The sequence below is a fragment of the Stegostoma tigrinum genome, chromosome 12, assembly GCF_030684315.1.
Source record: "Stegostoma tigrinum isolate sSteTig4 chromosome 12, sSteTig4.hap1, whole genome shotgun sequence".
Taxonomy (NCBI): Eukaryota; Metazoa; Chordata; class Chondrichthyes; order Orectolobiformes; family Stegostomatidae; genus Stegostoma; species Stegostoma tigrinum.
Genome location: NC_081365.1, coordinates 66,186,688 through 66,207,489, shown reverse-complemented (window position 1 = coordinate 66,207,489; position 20,802 = coordinate 66,186,688). Strand labels below are relative to the sequence as shown.

Genomic DNA, 20,802 nt, shown 5'->3' with positions numbered 1-20,802 from the left:
GCCCCTGTCTGCATCAATGGTGCTGAGGTGGAGATGGTTGTGACCATCAAGTTCCTGGCAGTGATGATCACTAACAATCTAACCTGGTGCACCACATGTCAACGTAATGGTCAAGAAAGCACAATAGTGCCACTACTTCCTCAGGAGGTTAGGAAAATTCAGCATGTCCACACAGACTCTTAGTAATTTTTATAGATGCATCATAGAAAGCATCCCATCCGGATGCATAAAAACATGGTATGGCATCTACCAAGACCACAATAAAATGCAGAGAGTCATGGACTCAGCCCAGTCCATCAGGGAAACCAGCTTCGATCCATTGACTCCAATTGTACTTCCTGCTGCATCTGGAAAGCAGCCAACATAACCAAAGACCCCTCCCATCTTGGCTACACTTTCTTCTTCCCTCTTCTATCAGACAGAAGATATAAAATTTTGAATACATGTCTGAACATACTTAAGAACGGCATCTTACCTGCTTTTATCGACCTATTGAATGGACATCTCAAATGTTAATTTTGACCTCCCTCTCTGCATCTTTTCTGTGGCTATAACACTGTAATGGGCACTCTGTTCTGCTACTCAATGTACTTTTTATCGTACAGTTGCCTGTTTATCATGTAAAGAAACATATTTCACTATCATGGTAGATGTGACAACAATAAATCAAACTCAAATGCAGTCAATGGGATTTTAATACAAAAACTCTGAATGAATATTATATTAAAGTTCATGTATTCTGTCTTACCTTGGATCATTAGAAGCATGATACTGTACTGTAAGCATGCTCCTCTGTTGTGTCCCAATTGCTTAATATTAATCTTATGTGCCAAGGAATTTCATCTTTACACATAATAGTTACTTGTAAGTAATCTCTTGTACTTGTAAGTACTTGTAAGAATCTTTTGGATTCTTTAATACCATAATATATTCACCTAGTTCCTCATGTTACGGGAGGTAAAATAAGCCCTGCTGGAGCAGGGAAAACCTATTGGTAGCAACTCTCACTATGGTAGCACTTGCAACTATCTCCAATAAACCCAAAGTCTCCAAAATCTTGGTGGCAGGTATTTGATCAACTAGTTGAACTCCAACTAGAAAACAGCCTTGAACAAGAGGAAATTTGGACCAAGGAGAGTTTCTCAGCCTCCATTTCCTGACAAAAAATGACTGAACAGATCTATGGTTACAGTAGTAAACACCGCCAAAAGGAAACATTATGACTCCAGCTGATATTAAAATTGAACAAGTCAGATCCCCGAAAGCTGGCTGATAGAACTATGATATTGTGGAGCACACTTGGTTAGGAATGTCCTTTACTGACAGGACATAAGCTTACTGTACTTGAGAGAAAGAAAACACAATTAAACAAAGATACAATTAGAAAGATCTTAACACAAACAGCAAAATAGAGCACACAGAGAGCAGACTTGTGTAAGTAAGCCAGTGGCAATGGGAAGTAAAAATGGCAATGGTAACCCCTCCAACCTAACTCCACCTGTCAGACCTGAAGTGTGACGGTACAGGAAAACAAGTTGGTGGGTATCTCTTCAGTGTCTTTTTTGATAGTCCAATTGGCTTAAATCAGGAGATATTTTCATTGGAGAAAAGGAGGAGGAGAGGGGACCTAATTGAGGTATACAAGATAATGAGAGGCATAGATAGAGTTGATAGCCAGAGACTATTTCCCAGGGCAGAAATGGCTAACACGAGGGGTTATAGTTTTAAGCTGGTTGGAGGAAAGTATAGAGGGGATGTCAGAGGTGGGTTCTTTACACAGGAGTTGTGAGAGCATGGAATGGGTTGCCAGCAGCAGTTGTGGAAGCAAGGTCATTGGGGTCATTTAAGAGACTGCTGGACATGCATATGGTCACAGAAATTTGAGGGTGCATACATGAGGATCAATGGTCGGCACAACATTGTGGGCTGAAGGGCCTGTTCTGTGCTGTACTGTTCTATGTTCTATGTTACTACAGCAGAAGAATACAAATTAAAAAGTCACTTTTAAAATATCTCACATTCAAATAAATGAACTAAATAGGACAGTGATGACTTGTGGGTAATGCATTGCAGCTGTAGTATGTGGGGCCTGGTGAATGCTGGCAATCCAAAGTGACCTCAGTGCTGTAAGTGCTGGCTGCTCAAGGAACATTGTCTCAAAAGTTAGTGAACCGGAGACATTGTGACAGATCACGAGGTGGGGGATGGGGGGGGGGGGGGCGCAGTGGTGGTGATGGTGGGGTTGGAGTTGCACGCAAGTGAGGTACCTGACTACTGGAGAGAGCATCTAATTTGGTTATGGTCTGGCACAGGAGAATGTATCTGAGAGTGGTGCAGGTATGGGGATCCTCAACTTAGCTTTGGAGAAGCCTCAACTACTTTTAGAAAAGGTATATGATTCTTGTTCCCAGTGTGGACAGGGAGACTGCGGGGAGGATGAGTGAACTGACCACACCGCCATAATGGATAATTCAAATTCACGTGAAGGGGAAATGAGAAATGTGGTATTAATAGGGGATAACAGTTATGGGGTGGATATTGTCCTCTGCAGCAAAGACAAAGAACCCTGAAGATTATTTGCCTGCCTGGTGCTCAGGACATAATCTTCTCACCTGGGTAGGAATTTGGAATTAGCTTTTTAAGGATCTAGTTGTCGTAGTCCATGTAGATGCCAACAACACAGCTAGGATTAAGAAAGTGTTTCTGCTGATGAATTATGAGATGCAATATCATAATATGCACAGCAGGTAATATGGTAAATATTGTGTGAAAACACCTTGTCAGGGGCAAAATCACATCAGCAACGTCTGACAGCATGGCAGGTAGCCAGGATATATAGGTCTAAAGTAATTAGCATACGTCCAAGTGGGAAATTGAGCAGAAAATACTCAATCAATTGTTACTGTTTAGATTGAAGTGACTGAAAAATTGGAGGAGGTTGAATCTACTCTAATCATATACTTCAAACAGACAAATGAACAGACTTATTGGGAAACTGCTGGGCAGTGTGACAAATTGAATTGCACAAGACATAAAAATCTAAAGAGCCTTCCTCTATTTTATGACTGTCTTCTGAAACACAGAAGCAAATGTTACGCAATGCTCAATTACTTAACACCAAGTTCTTACATTCTTACTATTTTCAAAGAGCTCGTTTTAGTATCTAAATAAAAACTGAAAGAACTGTAAATCTGTAAAAAAGAACAAAGATGCTGGAAAAGCTCAGCAGGTCTGGCAGCATCTGTGGGAAAAAAAGTCCTGAGGAAGGGACACCGGACAGTGTGATTTTTTTCTTTTCACAGATGCTGCCAGACCTGCTGAGCTCTTCAGCAACTGCTCTTTTTGTTCATTTCAGTACCTGTTGTGTTCTGCGTAGTGGATGTTCCATTTACAGGACTGTTGTTCACTGCAAGGAAAATATCCAATTTCAGATCAGTCAATCAACAGCCGAACCCTGTCCAATGCATTGCATGGTAATTGTATACAAAATTGGAACCACATAAGGATTTAATTGCCAATCATTCAATACTTGAGCTGATTAAATCCAGATCATTTCTTCGAAACACCTAGTTTAAACAAAATCAGCTCAAAGTGACAATGACAGAAAATCACAGAAAAACTGGGCAGGTCTCACAGAATTTTTGGAGAGAGGAACAGTTAAGATTTAGGATCCAGTATGACTCCTCTTAGAACTGAAGTTCTGAAATTTTTTTTCTATCTTTGATAGATGCAGAGAATAAGTCGAGGGAATAGATGACGTAGGGGCCAAGGGCCCAAAACAAAGGAGTTATTCACGATAGTGGAAGAGAAAAAGAGCCGCAAAATGGGTGTAAATTATGCTGTGAAGGGAGAGAATGTTCTCCACTGATAGCGAACTAATCAAGAAACAGACAAGCCAAGACTGCAGCAGGATGGAGAATGTAAGGAAAATGTAGTCTAGACATCATGTATCAGGCCCTGAACCTGTGGATTTCAATATTGAGACGTAGCTTAAAGAAGAATAAGCTCAAAAATTTTAATCATTAATTCAAAGACTTGCTTATCTCCCCAGTAATACTGTATCACTGGTAATGTGAAAAGAATCAACAGTTTAACCTGAGTATATTTGATGCATTTACCAATTATAAAGTTAGTTTCCAGAACAGATTTCCAGATGGTTTTCGGCACAACATTGTGGGCTGAAGGGCCTGTTCTGTGCTGTACTGTTCTATGTACTGTTCTATGTTCTAACAGGTTGTAAGAGGCATCTTCTAAGAACAGTTAAGTCATCAGAAATCACATTTCCCACTACCTGTCCTGTTTGATGAAAAAAATATGATATGTTTGCAATGCGCTATATGATGAGCTGGTGGGAGCAGTTGCAATAGTAACTATTCAGAAGGGAATTGTACAAATACTGGAGAAATGGTAATTTCCAGGTTTGTATGGGAGGAGCATCAGGGTGGGATCAATTGCGCAGGTCTTTGATAAAAGACATCAGGTGCTTCTTGCATTTCAGAATGGCCCAATTTCAGCAGGTTTCTTACATTTCAAATATTTGCGAAGAACACATTTTCAGTACCTGTTGTAATCTGTGGAAGTGATGTCTCAATGCCTGTTGTGATGTTCACTGCAAGAGAAGGACAATGATTTCAGATCAGACAATCACCAGCCTCACCCTGTCTATGACATTACTTTGTAAATTGTCTACGGATTATTGGACAGGAATTTATTTTTCACAAAGCAATCTACTTATCATTATATTGTAAATGTCCATTTTTTTCTGTTTGACCTATCATGGGAGATCAATGTCTTTCAAGTTCATTCTCCTGGATTTAGAGTCTGACCTTCTTTGCTTTCAGCACTGTATTGTGTGTTCCTTTTCTGCTTATTGGCTTGAAACATTTTTTCTTCATTCGTTCACGGGATGAGAGCGTCACTGTCTGGGCAGCATTTATTGCCCATCCCTAATTGCCCAGAGGGCAGTTAAGAGTCAACCACATTAACAGACCAGACCGGGTAAGGATGGCAGTTTCCTTCCCTAAATGATATTAGCGAACCAGATGGTTTTTTTCCAGCAATTGACAATGGATTCACAACCCTCTTAGATTCTTAATTCCAGGCATTTAACTGAATGCAAATTCCACCATTTGCCATGGCAGGATTCGAACCTGGGTCCCCAAAACATCATCTGGGTCTTTGGATTAACAGTCCACTGATAATACCACTAAGCCATCACCTGGTCCTAAACTTATGGGTTCTCTTGTCTGCTGTATGTTGTTCATGCATGCAGCCTGCAACGTTTTTGCTGTTTTGCTTTAGGTGCATTTTCTAGTGGTTCAAGCATAAGGATGACTGCTGCTAGACATTCAGAATTGAAATGGGCTTTCAGATACTGCTGGTATGACCTAATTCCAAAATACAGTTTATGGAGAAATGTTAGTTTTGTCTGTGTTGTGCGCTGTGGGAATTTCTAGATTGCTGTTATCTTTTATATGCTGCAATTCTCCCTAGCCTTCAGGCCTGGAAATGCTAGTTTCTTCCTTGTTCTTCTTTTAGTTTAAAGAAGAAATCCACTGCACATCATGCAACAATAATCGCATGTTACCTAAATGTAACACCATCGAGGTACACGGATTCTGTTTACTTGAAGATCTCTGGTAGGTTTATTTAGTTGGCACGACTTGTGGAAGACCAGTTTATAATGAGACAGCCAAGCATTTGTGTATCTGTACAAGGGCTTTTATTGTTGAGAAGGGGCACACACTTCAGCTTGCTTTCCTGGGCAAAAGTCTTTTCGCGCTGTGATAGGGCTAGACAGCTTCTGTGGTTTAAATAATTCAGCAGAAAGTTCTGGAGAAACTCAGCAGGCCTGTCGACATCTCATATCATACTAAAAACATGAAATATATTTCCTCCTCTGTAGACACTGCCAGATCCACTAAGATTTTCCCAGTACTTTCTGCTTTGATTTTTGATTTCCAGCATCTGCACTATTTCGCTCTTAATGGGCCTTGTAGTCGTGTTTGCTTTTCAGTGCAAAAGAAAAGGCAGCAGCTTATGGTGGTGCAGAGCAAATAAAATTAAATGTATCAACCAGCAGCGAGGATGGCATATCGTTGTATGTCCCATCACTGTGACAAGTCAATGCCGGAACCGTACACAGCAAACGACAATGTATGAAAGTGAAAGGGGAGTGCTCAGTGACTTGAAGGAATGTCAGTCAGTAGGCAACGCAACAGACACGCACTTCGTCAGATACCAGTCAGAGAGCTAGCCATCAGTTAGGGAGTTAGTCCTATATGAGTCCAAAGATAAATATTCTTACAGTCCACAAGTGAGCCTCGGAAAGTCCAAGATCAGATGGAAGTAGTCCAGGGAATATCTGTAGGTCAGTATTGGAAGATTAATCCGTGGAGTAATTGGTAATAACTTGGGCCTGTCCTGTCAAGTCATTCCAGAGGGTGAAACTCAGGTTTCTAATGATCAGGGAGCTTGTCAGGCATTATGGGGAGTCCAGGTGGATCATGGCTGGAGACATACCTGTTAGAACTGACTAAATCAATAATAAAACATATCAGAAGCTTCCTGGGGAGTCTGAATGATTCTAGTTCAACAACAAGTTTCTTACATCCTTAATATTTACACATAGCACATTAATAGCACCTAAAACCATAGAATCATATGACCAATATTCACTTGTCTCAATATACACAGACAATGAGGACAATCAGTTTGACTGGGATAAAATGACTATACTGGGGCAAGCAAATGTCAGACATGTAAGGGAATTTCTGGAAAGCTGGTTCTCAACATGGGACTCCATTAACAAACACACAGAAACAGACTCCATATACAAACCATTGTGAAAACAACAGAGCCAAAAGCAACAAGACTATCACAGCAGAGGATTATATAAATGCAGAAGAAAGCAGAACAGTTGAGGTCGCACTGATGACATGCCTAGAAGGGAAATGACACGTCTGCACATCACAGAACAACTAGCTCAGCGAGCTAACAAACAACTGCATAGAATCATACAGTACCGAAGAGGCCCTTAGCCCATCAAGTCTGTACTGCCAAAACTATAGAGGAGATGCAGCGGGCTGGTGGTGTCATCACTGGGCTGTTAATCCAGAGACCCAGATAAAGTTCTGGGGACCTGGGTTCGAATCCTGCATGGTCAATGGCGGAATTTGAATTCAATAAAAATATCTGGAATTAATCATCTAATGATGACCATGAATCCATTGTTCATTGTTGGGAGAAAAGCCCATCTGGTTCACTAATGTCCTCTGCCATTCTTACCTGGTCTGGCCTACATGTGACTCCAGACCCACAGCAATGTGGGTGACACTGAGCTGCCATCTGGGCAATTAGGGATGGGCAATAAATGCTGCCTAGCCAGTGACACCTTCATCCTGTTAATGAATTAAAACAGACTGTACAACTACCTATATGAGTGACACTTTCTGGCAGGAGGCCCATAGCCTTGAATGTTATGTCCCACTCCTACTTTTTAAAGGTTTTGAGTTTTCCTATCTCAACCATCCTTCCAGGCAATGCATCCAGAGTCCCACCCCCCTCTGGGTGAAAATGCTTTTCCTCAATACCCTTTAAACTACTTGTCTTTCACTTTAAAACTATACTGACTTGTTATTGACCCTTCAACTAAGGGGAATAGTTGCTTTCTGTTCACCCTGTCCATACCTCCACATAATTTCATACGCCTCTCTCAGGACAGCTCCTCAACATTCTCTGTTCCAAAGAAAGCAAACCAAGCTTAGCCGGTCTCTCTTCACAGCTGAAACATCCTGATGTATCTCCTTTGCACCCCCTGCAGTGCAATCGCATCCTTCCTACAGTGTCGTGACAAGAACTGTACACACTACTCTGGCTGTGGCCTAAACAAAGTTCTATACAGTTCCAACATAACCTCCCTGCTCACATAAACATTATCGGTTGTGGCAAAGGCAAGCATCCTATATGCTTTCTTAACTACCCTGTTAATCTGCCCTGCCACCTTCAATGATCTGTGGACAAGCACCCCAAGAGCCCTCTGTCCCTCAGAGCTTCCTGGTGTCTGGCCATTGATTGAGCACTCCTTTGTCTCGTTCCTTCTTCCAAAGTACATCACCTGTTGTGATCTGCGGAGCTGAGGTCCCATTTGTTGGTATGGAGTTCTCTGTAATGGAAGAGCATGACTTCAGAACAGAAAATCAACAGCCTCAGGCTGACTATGGCATTACTCTATAAATTGTACACAGAATTTTGTGAGCCACTTGGGGATTTGATTGCAACACTTTTTTTTAACACAAGTTGATATTCTGGACCATTCCTTCCAAGTCCATATTTGAAATGGAATCAGCACAAAGAGAAATAATGTTAGGAAATTTCATTTGAATTCTAAGTGTCCCTGATCACCCCTTTAAAATTGTAGATCTTCAGAGAAATAGTTGCTTTTACTGAGTATTGGAGGCAGAACAAAAGGATGTTCACTAGTTTGTTTCCAGACTTGGAGGGATTTTCTTATGAGGAGAGGTTGAGTAGATTAGGCGTGCACTCATTAAGGTTGTGAAACATGAGAGGTGACTTTAATGAGTCATGAATGGTTCTTAAGGGACTTAACAGGGAAGATGAGGAAAGGTTGTTTCCCATTGTGGGAGAGTCTAGGACCAGCTGGCCAAATCTCAGAATAAGTTTGGACAGAGATGAGGAGGATTTATTCTCTGAGAGGGTAGTCACCCTGTGTAATTCTTGACGACAGAGGGTTGTAGAAGCCAGATTGGTGAGGGAAATCAAGGATGAAGGAGAAAAATTGAACTAAAGATTATCAGATTAGCCAGAACTCATTGATTGATTGAGCAATTGTTTGAATGGTCTACTTCTGCCCCAACATCTAGGAGCCTTCAGCCCATTTACCAATTATACACTCACGCTGGTGTTCAACTTGACCTCTTTCTGGTCTCCAACAAGTGACTAAGGTTCTGTGACAATTAAGGGACTTAAATCTTACAATTATTCGCTCTACTCTAGAGCATGCTTTTATAACATTATGTGTCTTAAAGGAGATACTCATGGCTAATTTATAGAGAGGACAGAAATTGCAAATTGATGTCCATTAGGGAGATGGAGCTCAAATATACTTACATGGGAACGAAAATCAAACTTGTTCATTAATGCATAGAACTAACTTTCAAAATTTACTTACTCAAAAACCTATTTGTTATTACCTGTCCCAGGAGAGGTGCTGTTATTGGTAACAGAATTTCCTGTAAAAAACAAAAGAGTTAGATCACGTGTATAATTTCCACTTTGATAATCAGATGAGTTAACCTGGTGAAATGGTGTTTTATAAACCAACACGATGGCATAAGATAACTGAGGAGCTTAAATATTCGAATCTGATAGACGAAGCTCCAAAACCTCACTGTAGTGGCAAAGGATCCCAAGCTGACTAATACCGTTGAGTGTCCAGGGTATGATAATATCCACCAATCTCTGCGAAGCATCCAAATTTAATTATTGCATTTTCACAATTCATGCAGCTCAGATTGTCTTCGTTGCACTGTCAGTTCAGCAGTATGCTTTGGTTTGACACAAGTAAAGTGAACTATCCTAATCTCGGAAATCACAAAACTAAAATGTGCCCAGTTTGATGAGAAAGTGTGATAGCACGTGGAATCTTGGGTCTTGGAACAGGCTAGGCAGAGAGAGGCATGAGAATTCCTAGAAACATGGCACTCCACAAAGCATGCTGTTAATAAACACATTGAACTCGACCCCATATATATTCCACTACAAAAGATCAACGGACCCCAGAGTTTAAAAAGCAGATGGGAAAGCACACTGCGCTTCAGAGGCAGCACTGAGGAGGTTACCAAGCACGGTAACGAAATGTCTGCGAAACAACAAACTAGCTCGGAGAGCCAACCAACCTCAACACCCACAACCCAAGCTACAAATCTACTCCAGAACCTTAGACATTGTACAGTCATGGAAATAAAAATCAAATTTGTTTATTAACATATAGAATTAACCTTAAGAACTTAATCCCTCAAACATCATTATGTAATTACCTGTTCCAAATGAGATGGTCATGTTGATAAGTGAATTCCCTGTAAAGACGACAAAAGGTTAAATTAAAGATGCTTATTTCCATCTTGGCAGCCAAAAGGACTAACCTTTTGGAGTTGGGTTTTACATACCAGCACATTGTTAACCAGAAAACCAGCTGGTGATCTCAAATGTTCGATCTGATATTGCCAGCACTATAAGTCAATGATAGAGGCAAATGAATGCCCAGAAAACCAATATTGTTAAATTATTGAAGGTTTGATACTGTTGACTATATGAAGAATGCAAATCAAAATAACGTTTTCACAATTCACGTTACTGAGATTGGATTCAGTGTACCAACTGACCATCAGTACCTCTGTTTTGAGACAATTAAAGTGAACAAACACAATCCCAGAAATCACATTTTTAAATCATTTTGTGTTTGATGGAAAAATGTGATAATGATATGAAATGCAATACAGGATGCAAAAACAGAAATTGCTGTAAAATCTCAAAGTGAGTTCTGAAGAAGCGTCACTAGACCTGAAATGTTAACTCTGATGATTGCACTCCACAGATGCTGCCAGACCTGCTAAAATTTTCCAGCAATTTCTATTTATGTGTCTGATTTCTAGCAGTTCTTTTGTTTTTTTTTTAAAAATGTAGTGCAGTGCAATGAGAGTTGCTGGAAGCTGTTCTGACACTAAATGAGAAGTGGAAATTGGATAGATACTGGAAAAGGAGGAATTTGTAGGTATATGTGGAAAGCGCAGGAGAGTGGTAATAATTGCACAGCAGTTTCAAACATCTTGTATAGGTTCAATGGACTCTACAACCTCCCTCTGTGCAGTTTGATTTGATAATAAAACACACTAGCAGTTTTCTGTGGTTCTGAATTGTTTAATTTTAACAACAGTTTTCTTTTTGCATTCTTAACATTTTCAAAGGGCATGTTTGCAGTACCTGTTGTGTTCTGTGAAGATGATGTCCCTGTAATAGTTGTAGAGTTTGCTATAAGAAAAGGACATGATTTCAGATTAGACAATCAACATCCATACCCTGATGATTGTGTCGGATTTTAGCACCTTTCCCTTTACTTTACTTTTCACTGTTGTGAACTTTAAAGCAAAAGAGGAAATGGAAATAGAGGAAGGGGGAAGATTTGTCAATAATGATGAGACAGTAAACACAGACGTATTTGTATAATTATTGAATAAAAATTATGCCGTGTCCATCAATATATAGCTGCATTCAATGTGTTCTGAAATGTATACAAGGAGGAAGAAATGGAAAAGGAATTTCCTCTATAAAGATTAAGGAGGACAGTTTTGATCTGGTGATTTTCAATTTCATCAGTGGGAAACAACCTGGTGGGACAGCCTTCCAAAAACCTCTTTGTAATTGGTGGATTACTTTGAATGATGACACGATATTTCTTTTGCAAGCATTAGGCTGATGTTCACTTTTCCAAATACTGGCAGTTCCAGAGCCAACTGCACCGGTGACGGGACAATGTTAAGTGAACATAACTGACTCTGTGCCCTTTTCTTTCTCAAAGCTCTTCCCTCTGTATCACGGTGCAACTTAAACAAGATGCTGATGGTGAACTAAAAGAGGGACAGAATGTGTCAACCAATGTGCATCGTTAAGGAGGAGAACAATTAGTGTGCAGTTGTCAATTTGAACATTCGGAACTCTCAATTTGCAATTTTCCATTGTAGGTGTGTGGTAAATTTAGGAAAAGAATTTGTGATAAAAGATCACATACAGTTATTTGATTATGATAATTTCCATTCTTGACAAACTGTGAGGTGGTCATTCATGGAAGCACTACTAAGCAACTAAAGATCAGTAGCAGCAATGTGTGCTATCTTCAAGATGCAAAGCAGAAATTCACCAAATATCCTGAAACAGCACCATCCAAACACATGGATGTTTGGATCCAACTAGAAGGTTGAGGTCAGCAGATACATGGGAACACCACGTCCTGCAAGTTCTCCTCGAACCACTCACCATCCGGACTTGGAATTATATTGCTGATCCTTCACTGTTGCTCGGTCAAACTCCTGGAAGTCTTCCCTAATAAGATTGTGGGTCTATCTATAACTGATGTTCTGCTGCAATTCAAGAGAGCAGCTCACTATCACCATGTGAAAAGCAACTAGGAATTGGCAATAAATTCTGGTCAGCCAGTGACCCCAATCTTCCATTAGACGGTGTGATTATAAATAAAATTGGCTGTGAGAAATAACAGGATCCAGACTGATACTGCAAATGCTCCACCATCTTTGAAATTTTAAGATTACTACCTATTGGTCATGTTGCTAACTCCCAGGGCCATGATTATTTCCCCAGCAATGTTGTAAATTGGAGTTCTTAGGTGAGACCAAGCATTACAGTGCCAGCCTGATTACTGTTGGAAATTATAGACAATAAGTTTGTAATCACAAGATTTACAGCTATAAGTGCCATCCAAACTCAATCTAGTACTTTCACTACTCAATGCTACAGATATTGGCTTCATGCACCATACTTCCAGGAGTTCTCTGATTGTAAACAACTAAAGTGAACTATTGCAATGACACAAATCACATTTCCATGCTGGAGCTATTTGATGGAAAAATGTGATATGATCTGGAATGAACTACACGATGAGTTAGTGGATGCAGTTTGAGAGGCACTGTTAAAAGGAATCTGGATAAATACTGGGACATGAGAAATTTCCTGGATTACACAGAATGTGCAGAAGATTGGGACTGAAAGAGCCGTGTTTCTAAATGCGTACATGCACAACAGACTGAAGAATCTTAAGAATCTTATTTTTGTTTCCTGTCTAATTCTAAAATAAAACAATGGGAAATTCCTGTGTGTCTAAATGGTTCTGTTTCAACAGCAGGTTTCTTACATTCTTAATATTTCCAAAGGGCACATTAACAGTGCTTGATGTGTTCTGAGGAGCGAAAATTCCAGTAATAGGCACACAGAGTCCCCTCGAATGGAAGTACATAATTTCAGATCAGAAATCAACAGCTTCATGCAGATTCTGGCATTATTTTTCAAATTGTGCTCACAATGCAAACTGTTTGGGGACTTGATTGCAAAATACTACAATTTTTCATTAATTGATGAGTTCTGAACCATTCCTTCCAAGTCCATATTTGAAATGGGAATCAATCCCAAAGAGAAATAATGTTGGATATAAATTCTTAGAGTCACTGGCCTCCCCTTCAAAAATGTGCCACTGTAGATCTTCAGACAAATGACTGTTTTCTGTAAGTTTCTCTGAGCCCAGAGATGGTTCACTAGATTGATCCCAGGCTTGGAAGGATTTTTTTTTAATGGGAGGTTGAGGAGTTTAGGCTTTTACTCATTGGGCTTTAGATCCAAGAGAGAGGCAACTTTCACTGAAACATAGAAAATACTTTGGAGGACAGGCAGCAAATAAACAGAGGAGCAGAATGTGTCAACCAAAGTGCATCAGTAAGAATGAGAACAAGGACATTCAATCAAACAAAAAAAGCCTATCCATTAATGTGTTCTTGTCAATTTGAATATTTAAATCTCTAAGATAATTTGCAATTTTCTGATGCAGGTGAAGCCAAACTGAAGATGGAATACAGAGCAGGTACCTGGCAAATTCAACTCACCATTTGATCTGAATAGCCTCCTTGTTGATCATGATGTACCAGCACCTAAGGGGGTAACACCATGGATACCAGCCACATGCACTCCACATTTATGGACATTGGCACTCAGTATGTATCAATCTCTAAAAATCCTCATGGCACATCACCATTCCATTTATAGTTGACGTGCATGAGTGAGAATTAGCTCACGTACATTTCTACAGTCGTGTAAACAAGCATCAAATGTATCCATAGATGTGCAGATGCAACTTTCAAAATATAAATGCCTCGAAGACTTAGTTTTGATTACCTGTCTCAGGTGAGTTGGTCATATTGCTAATGAAATTCTCTGTAAAAGATGACAAGTGGTTAGATTAAATGTGATAGAGTTCCATCTTGACAACCAAATAGACTAACCTGGTAGAGTGGCGTTTTGTCAAACAGCCCAAGGTCAATGGATAAGAAAACTTAACAGTTTAAAATGTTCCAATCTGATAGTGCAGTGGCAAAAAATAACCCGAATAAATAATTCCATCAATATCCACAGCATGATGCAGTAAACATGTGATTCAGTGTCACCAAGTTTGACCGTTTGAGCTTGATTGTTGTAGGAGAGAAGGGAAACCCTACCTGTTCTATAAGAAACAAATCAAAACTCAATGTGGCACTTTCACAATTCATGCAGCTGAGATTGGCTTCACTGCACACTCAGCCCAGGAATACTCTCTGCTTTTAAACAATTGAAGTCGAGCACTGCAATCTCAAAAATCACATTCCCAGTATGCTGGGAAAACCGAAATGATCAGGAATGCACAACATTTTGCATTGGAGGAGGCGGCACTGGCACTAATTGTCAAAAGTGAACTGGACAAATACTGGCAAAGGAGAAACATCTACGTATATTGGAAAGAACAGGAGAGTGGGAATAATTGAATGGCTCTTTCAAAAACAAAATCTTTAGGCTCAATGGACTGAAGAGCCGCCTTCGGTATTATTCAATAATTAAATAGTTCAGGAACATCCTGTGATTCTGAATAGCTCAACTTCAACAGCAAGTTATTTTAATTTCTTAATATTTCCAAAGAGCATATTCACAGTACCTGATGTGTTCTGTGGAGATGATGTCACAGTAGTAGTCATGGTGCTCACTATAAGAGAAGGAGATGATTTCAGATTAGACAAATCACCAGCTGCAAACTGTTCACAATGACAATTTATAAGGAGCAAGACGGTAACTAGAGAAAGTGTTGGCCCACTAAAGGACAAAGGAGGGAAGTTATGCGAGGAGTCAGAGAAAATGAGCAAAATTCTTAATGAGTGCTTTGCATCCGTATTCACTGAGGAGCGGGATATAACGGATGTTGAGGTTAGGGATAGATGTTTGGTTACTCTAGGTCAAGTTGGCATAAGGAAGGGGGAGTGTTGGGTATTCTAAAAGGCATTAGGGTGGACAAATTCCCAGGTCCAGATTGGATCTATCCCAGGTTTCTGAGGGAAGGGAGAGAGGAAATAGCTGTGGTCTTAACGGATATCTTCGCAGCATCCTTGAGCATGGATGAGGTCCTGGAGGACTGGAGAATTGCTAATGTTGTCCCCTTGTTTAAGAAGGGTAACAAGGATAATCCAGGTAATTATAGACCGATGAGCCTGACATCAGTGATGGGGAAGCTGCCGGAGAAGATGCTGAGGGATAGGATCTATTTACATTTGGAAGAAAATGGGCTTATTAGCAATAGGCAGCATGGTTTTGTGCAGGGAAGGTCATATCATGCCAACTTGATAGAATCTTTTGAGGAAGTGACAAAGTTGATGGATGAGGGAAGGGCTGTGGGTGTCATATACATGGGCTTCAGTAAGGCATTTGATAAGGTTCCCCATAATAGGCTGATGCAGAAAATGAAGTCACGTGGGATCCAGGGTGTACTCGCTAGATGGATAGAGAACTGGCTGGGCAACAGGAGACAGAGAGTTGTAGTGGAAGGGAGTTTCTCAAAATGGAGAACTGTGACCAGTGGTATTCCACAGGAATCTGTATTGGGATCACTGCTGTTTGTGATTACATAAATAATCTGGAGGAAGGTGTAGATGATTAGCAAGTTTGCAGATTACACTAAGATTGGTGGAGGAGCAGAGAGTGAAGCGGACTATCAGTGGATGCAGCTGAATATAGATTGATTGGAGAGTTGGACGGAGAAATGGCGATTGGAGTTCAATCCAGGCAAATGCGAGATGATGCATTTTTGAAGATACAATTCAAGAGCAAACTATCTGATAAATGGAAAAGCCCTGGAGAAAATTGATGTACAGAGAGATCTGGGTGTTCAAGTCCATTGTACCCTGAAAGTGGCAACGCAGGTCAATAGAGTGGTCAAGAAGGCATACGGCATGCTTTCATTCATCAGACAGGGCATTGAATACAAGAGTTGGCAGGTCACATTACAGTTGTTTAGGACTTTGGTTCGACCACATTTGGAATACTGTGTACAGTTCTGCTTGCCACATTACCAAGACGATATGGATGCTTTGGAGAGCGTGCAGAGGAGGTTCACCAGGATGTGGCCTGGTATGGAGGGCTCTAGCTATGAAGAGAGGTTGAGTAGATTAGGATTATTTACATTAGAAAGGCAGAAGTTGAGGGGGGACCTGCTTAAGGTCTACAAAATCATGACAGGTATAGACAAGGTGGATAGCAAGAAGCTTCCCCCCCCCCCCCCCCCCCACCAGAGTGGGGGACTCAATTACTAGGGGTCACGATTTCAAGGTGAGAGTGGGCAAAGTTTAAGATATGCGCGGAAAGCTCTTTACACAGAAGGTGGTAGGTGCCTGGAATGTGTTGCCAGCAGAGGTGGTAGAGGCGGACACGAAAGCAGCATTTAAAATGTATCTAGACAGATACATGAACGGGCAGGGAGCAGAGGGATACAGATCCTTGGAAAATAGGCGACAGGTTAAGATAGAGGATCTGGATTGGCGCAGAGTTGGAGGGCCAAAGGGCCTGTTCCTGTGCCGTAATTTTCTTTTGTTCTTTTTGTTCCTTGTAAATCATCTACACATTACGACACAAGTGAATTACTTTCAAAAAGTGATATGATTAAGGGTTACACTGAAAATGTTCAACTTGTCATGAATTCAAGAGATATAGATTATTCCTTCCAACAGTGTATTAACCAAGTTTGTCTGTGCTGATTAGAAGCTGCATCTTTTCCTGACCATTAGTAAACTGCTTGTTGCCAAAAGTCCACTTTTGAATTTAAATCAGGGCAAACAAATGTTGAAATTTTAATACTATTAAGTGCAAGGAGATAACCTCAGCAAATGAAGCTACAAGATTCAGAGTTTTCAGACAATAAAATATCTGTACTAAGTTATATGCATGCTTCAACAAACAACACAAATCACATTAATGAATTCTCTCCCCTCTGGTGTTGTTACATGAGCTGATGATATTTGTAATTTGTTATTAAATATATTGATCTTTTCCTCATGTTCTGACAAGACGATATGATCCGATTATTAATCTCATGGCTTGCCATTGGGAGCCTTAAATGATGAAATGCAAATTGACGGAAGGATTGGGGTTGTCAATAATTGCACACAGTGAACACAATTTAATAGAAATCGAGGTCATCCATTTATATATAGTCACCTTTTTCAATTTTGAATTAATCACGGGCTTAGTTCTGAAATGGATGTAAGATTGGAAAATTGAAAAAGAGATTCCCTTTTAAAAGATTACGGGAAGAGTTTTGATGAGGTAGATTGTTATCTTTAACACGTGGAAAACAAACTGACGGAATGGCCTTTCAGAGACCAAATCAAAACCAGTAGACTGCTTCGATGCATGTGATGGCAAGACGTGCTTTTCACAAGTACTTGGCTGATGTTTTTTTCCGCAATTATCGGCATTTTCAGGGCATGCTGCACCAGTGATATTGGGATGTGATTAGAAAATGCTAAATGAATATTACTGTCTCTGTGCCTATTTCTTGTGGGACTTCTTTAGTCTGTCTCACAGTGCAATTTAAATTAGATGCTGATGGATAATAAACAGGAAGGCAGAATGCATCAACCAATGTACGTCAGGAAGGACGAGTAGATCATTCTTTCAGTTTTATGTTAAAAAAAAGTCCATTGATGAGCAGTTGTCAATATGAATACTTTTTTTTCAAAATATTCACAATTATTTTTCAAGGTGGTATGGTAACGTTAGGAAAGGAATTTGTGGTGAAATATTACAAACAGTTAGCTTGATTGAGTTAATTTCCATCTTGGCAACCCACAAAGTGGCCATTAGTGAATCAAGTTTCAAGTTGGAGACTTGACCACGATATACAGCTGGAGCTAGTCAGATACTGCAATCTCTCCATCTCATCTGATGTTGAAAAAATTACAAGCATTTCATCAGAAGTATCAATGATGTTGTTGAATCCCTGGGCTCATGACTTGTGGCCCCATCAATGTTATAAATTAGACAAAAGGTTAATAAGACATAGGAACAGATACAGGCTGTTTGACTCATTGGAGCATTCTCCACCATTCAATTGTGCCTGATATGTTTATCAACCCCATTCTCCTGCCTTCTCCCCATAGCCCTTTAGCCCCTTACTCGTCAAGAACACATTTATTTCTGACTTAAATACACTCAATGACTCAGTCTCTACAGCGCTCTGCAGCAGTGAGTTCCACAGATTTCTTCTGACCGAAGAAATTCCTCTTCATCACAATTCTAAACAGTCATCCCCTCTCTTTGAGCTGTGCCCTCATAGCCTAGTCTCTCCTACTAGTGGAAACATCTTCCAAATGTCGACTCAATCCAGGCCTCACAGGCCTGGAAGTTCCAATCAGATCCCCCTCATTCTTTTCAACTCCATTAAGTACAGACTTAGTCTTCACCTGCTCCTTATATAAAAAGGACCCCCAGGATCATCCTTGCAAACACCCTCTGGATCCCTCCAATACCAGCACATCTTTCCTTCGATACAGGGCCCAAAACTACCCACTATATTCCAAATATGGTCTGACTAGACCCTTACATAATCTCAGCAGTACATGTCTGCTCTTGTAATCCAGCTGTCTTGAAATGAAAGCAAATATAGCATTTGCCTTCCTAACTGCCAACAGAACCTGCATGGTTACTTCAAGAGAAGCCAGATATAGGATCCTAACTCCCCATCTGCTTCAGATTTCCAAAGCCTTTCCCGTTTTAGAAAATAACCTATGCATGTAGTCTCCTATCAAAGTGTATAACCACACACTTTACCACATTGTATTCCATCTGCCACTTCTTCACCTGCTCTCCTAACCAATCCAAGTCCTTCTGCAGCTTTCTCACTTCCTCAATACTACCTGTCTCTCCACCTATCTTTGTGTCATCTGCAAACTTAGCAAAACTGCCTTCAGTTCCTGCACTCTGATTGTTAATGTATAATGTGACCTGTTGTGCTCCCAATATTGACCCCTGCAGAACTCCACTAGTCATCAGCTGCCATTCTGGAAAAGATACCTTAATCCCGACTCTCTGCCTTGTGCTGTCAGCCAATCCTCTATCTGTGCCAGTACCTTGCCTCTGACACAATGGGATCTTAGTTTATTTAGCAGTCTCCAATGCAGCAGCTTGTCAAAGGCTTTCTGGAAACCCAAACAGGTCATAATCACTGGCTCTCTTCAGCCAACTTGCAAAACACATAGACAATAAATTTTGGCATTAGACTTCTGCTCTGTAAGAAGTGTCGATACACAACATGACATGTTCACTATTCAGGGAACCGAGATTGGCTTCACAGGGCCTTTATGCCAGTACTCTCAATAGTTTTGAAATTAACACATCGGGATTATGATGATGTTTGAGGGCTATATGTTTCTTGCTGCTTTAATCTAAAGAAAAGCATTTATTGGTTGTTTACATTATTTACAAGATAAACTGATGCATTGAATTTGTCAGAACATGCTGGAGAAAGCCAACAGACCTGGCTCAAAGTGTTGGGCCATTAAATATATTCAAGGCTGAAACAGATTTTTTAAAATCTGTAATAGAAGCAAGTGTTGGGGAAGTGGTCGGAAAGTGTGGGCCATGATCAGACTTGAAGAACTAAATGACTTACTTCTGTTCCTATGTCTAAAAGGTCTTCTAGACACCTATCAACTATTCACTCAATTTACTACGCAGTTTGCTCCAGTGGCTGTAAGATGCATCATTTAAAATCATTTAGCTGATTGTTTCATTATTGAAAAGATATAGTCTTGCTTTCATGGCAGTTCAGTACAATTGAAAACTCTTTCAAAAAGTTGTACAGACTCAAAGCACTGAACAGTCTCATTTTGTCCTGTCTGATTTAACAATAAATTATAGGTTGAGCTTCCAGCGATTCTGAACAGCTCAAATGTGCGGTACCTGTACCCAATGTAACCTTATACTGCTGGTTGCTGGTACGTCCTGCTAGACAAATCTGCCCTTCCAGGCTGCAGTGATGGTGCACTGGAGGACATTGGGTGGCTGGTGATACCTCCCTGAACATGGAGTGCCATTGTCCATGCCCATACCCTTGACAGAAGGGTACATTTGGTTAGTGCTGGTGGATCAGGCCCTGTTCTACAGTTTGGCTGTGTGCAAGATAGAGTTTGCTCAGAATTGGGACTTGCTCTGGTTTCCATGTCAAGTTTTCCCAATGGATAGTTCACATGGGGAGTATGGTAAGGTGTGGTAGGTTAGGCTGTTAAACAAGGCATTTAACAAGCCATAATGAGTATCAGTTGGATTTTGGCACTATCTGATGAGAATTTAGCCATGGTAAATGAGAAAAATGCACAAGATGAGGTGACCTTAATGTTGAGATGGGCCTTACTGAGCATCTCACTCAATTCTACCAGCTCAGAGCCTGGCAATATTCTGCCCCAAATATTCATTAAACTGTAAAAAACTGTATGAAGTATGTTCTCATGCCCAGCAATCTGTACTTACTACACTTGCAACAGTCTGTTTTCCTACCAGTGTCTTTGCATTAAGATACTTTCTATTAGATGATAAACTGAAGCTGAGGATCAGAGAAAGAGTGACATCACAGGAAAACTGCAAGTTCATTGGTTAATGATAGCTACAAATTTGACTAAGTTTCTTACAGATTGAACGTAAATAGGGAAA

The 20,802-nt window shown here is 40.3% G+C and overlaps 1 protein-coding gene across 3 annotated transcripts in view; it reads right to left on the bottom strand.

Moving 5' to 3' along the window:
• The window catches only part of LOC125456983 (adhesion G-protein coupled receptor G6-like), a 205,003-nt gene that overhangs the window by 65,281 nt on the left and 118,920 nt on the right, over positions 1-20,802 (bottom strand). For all 3 annotated transcript variants that reach the window (XM_059650387.1, XM_059650386.1, XM_059650388.1), the window contains exons 23-30: positions 14,765-14,812; positions 13,975-14,013; positions 11,002-11,049; positions 10,059-10,097; positions 9,213-9,251; positions 8,117-8,164; positions 4,562-4,609; positions 3,359-3,406 (exon numbers count right to left, since the gene is read on the bottom strand). In XM_059650387.1, coding sequence (XP_059506370.1) covers positions 3,359-3,406; positions 4,562-4,609; positions 8,117-8,164; positions 9,213-9,251; positions 10,059-10,097; positions 11,002-11,049; positions 13,975-14,013; positions 14,765-14,812 — 357 coding nt within the window. The remainder of the gene's footprint in view (positions 1-3,358; positions 3,407-4,561; positions 4,610-8,116; positions 8,165-9,212; positions 9,252-10,058; positions 10,098-11,001; positions 11,050-13,974; positions 14,014-14,764; positions 14,813-20,802) is intronic.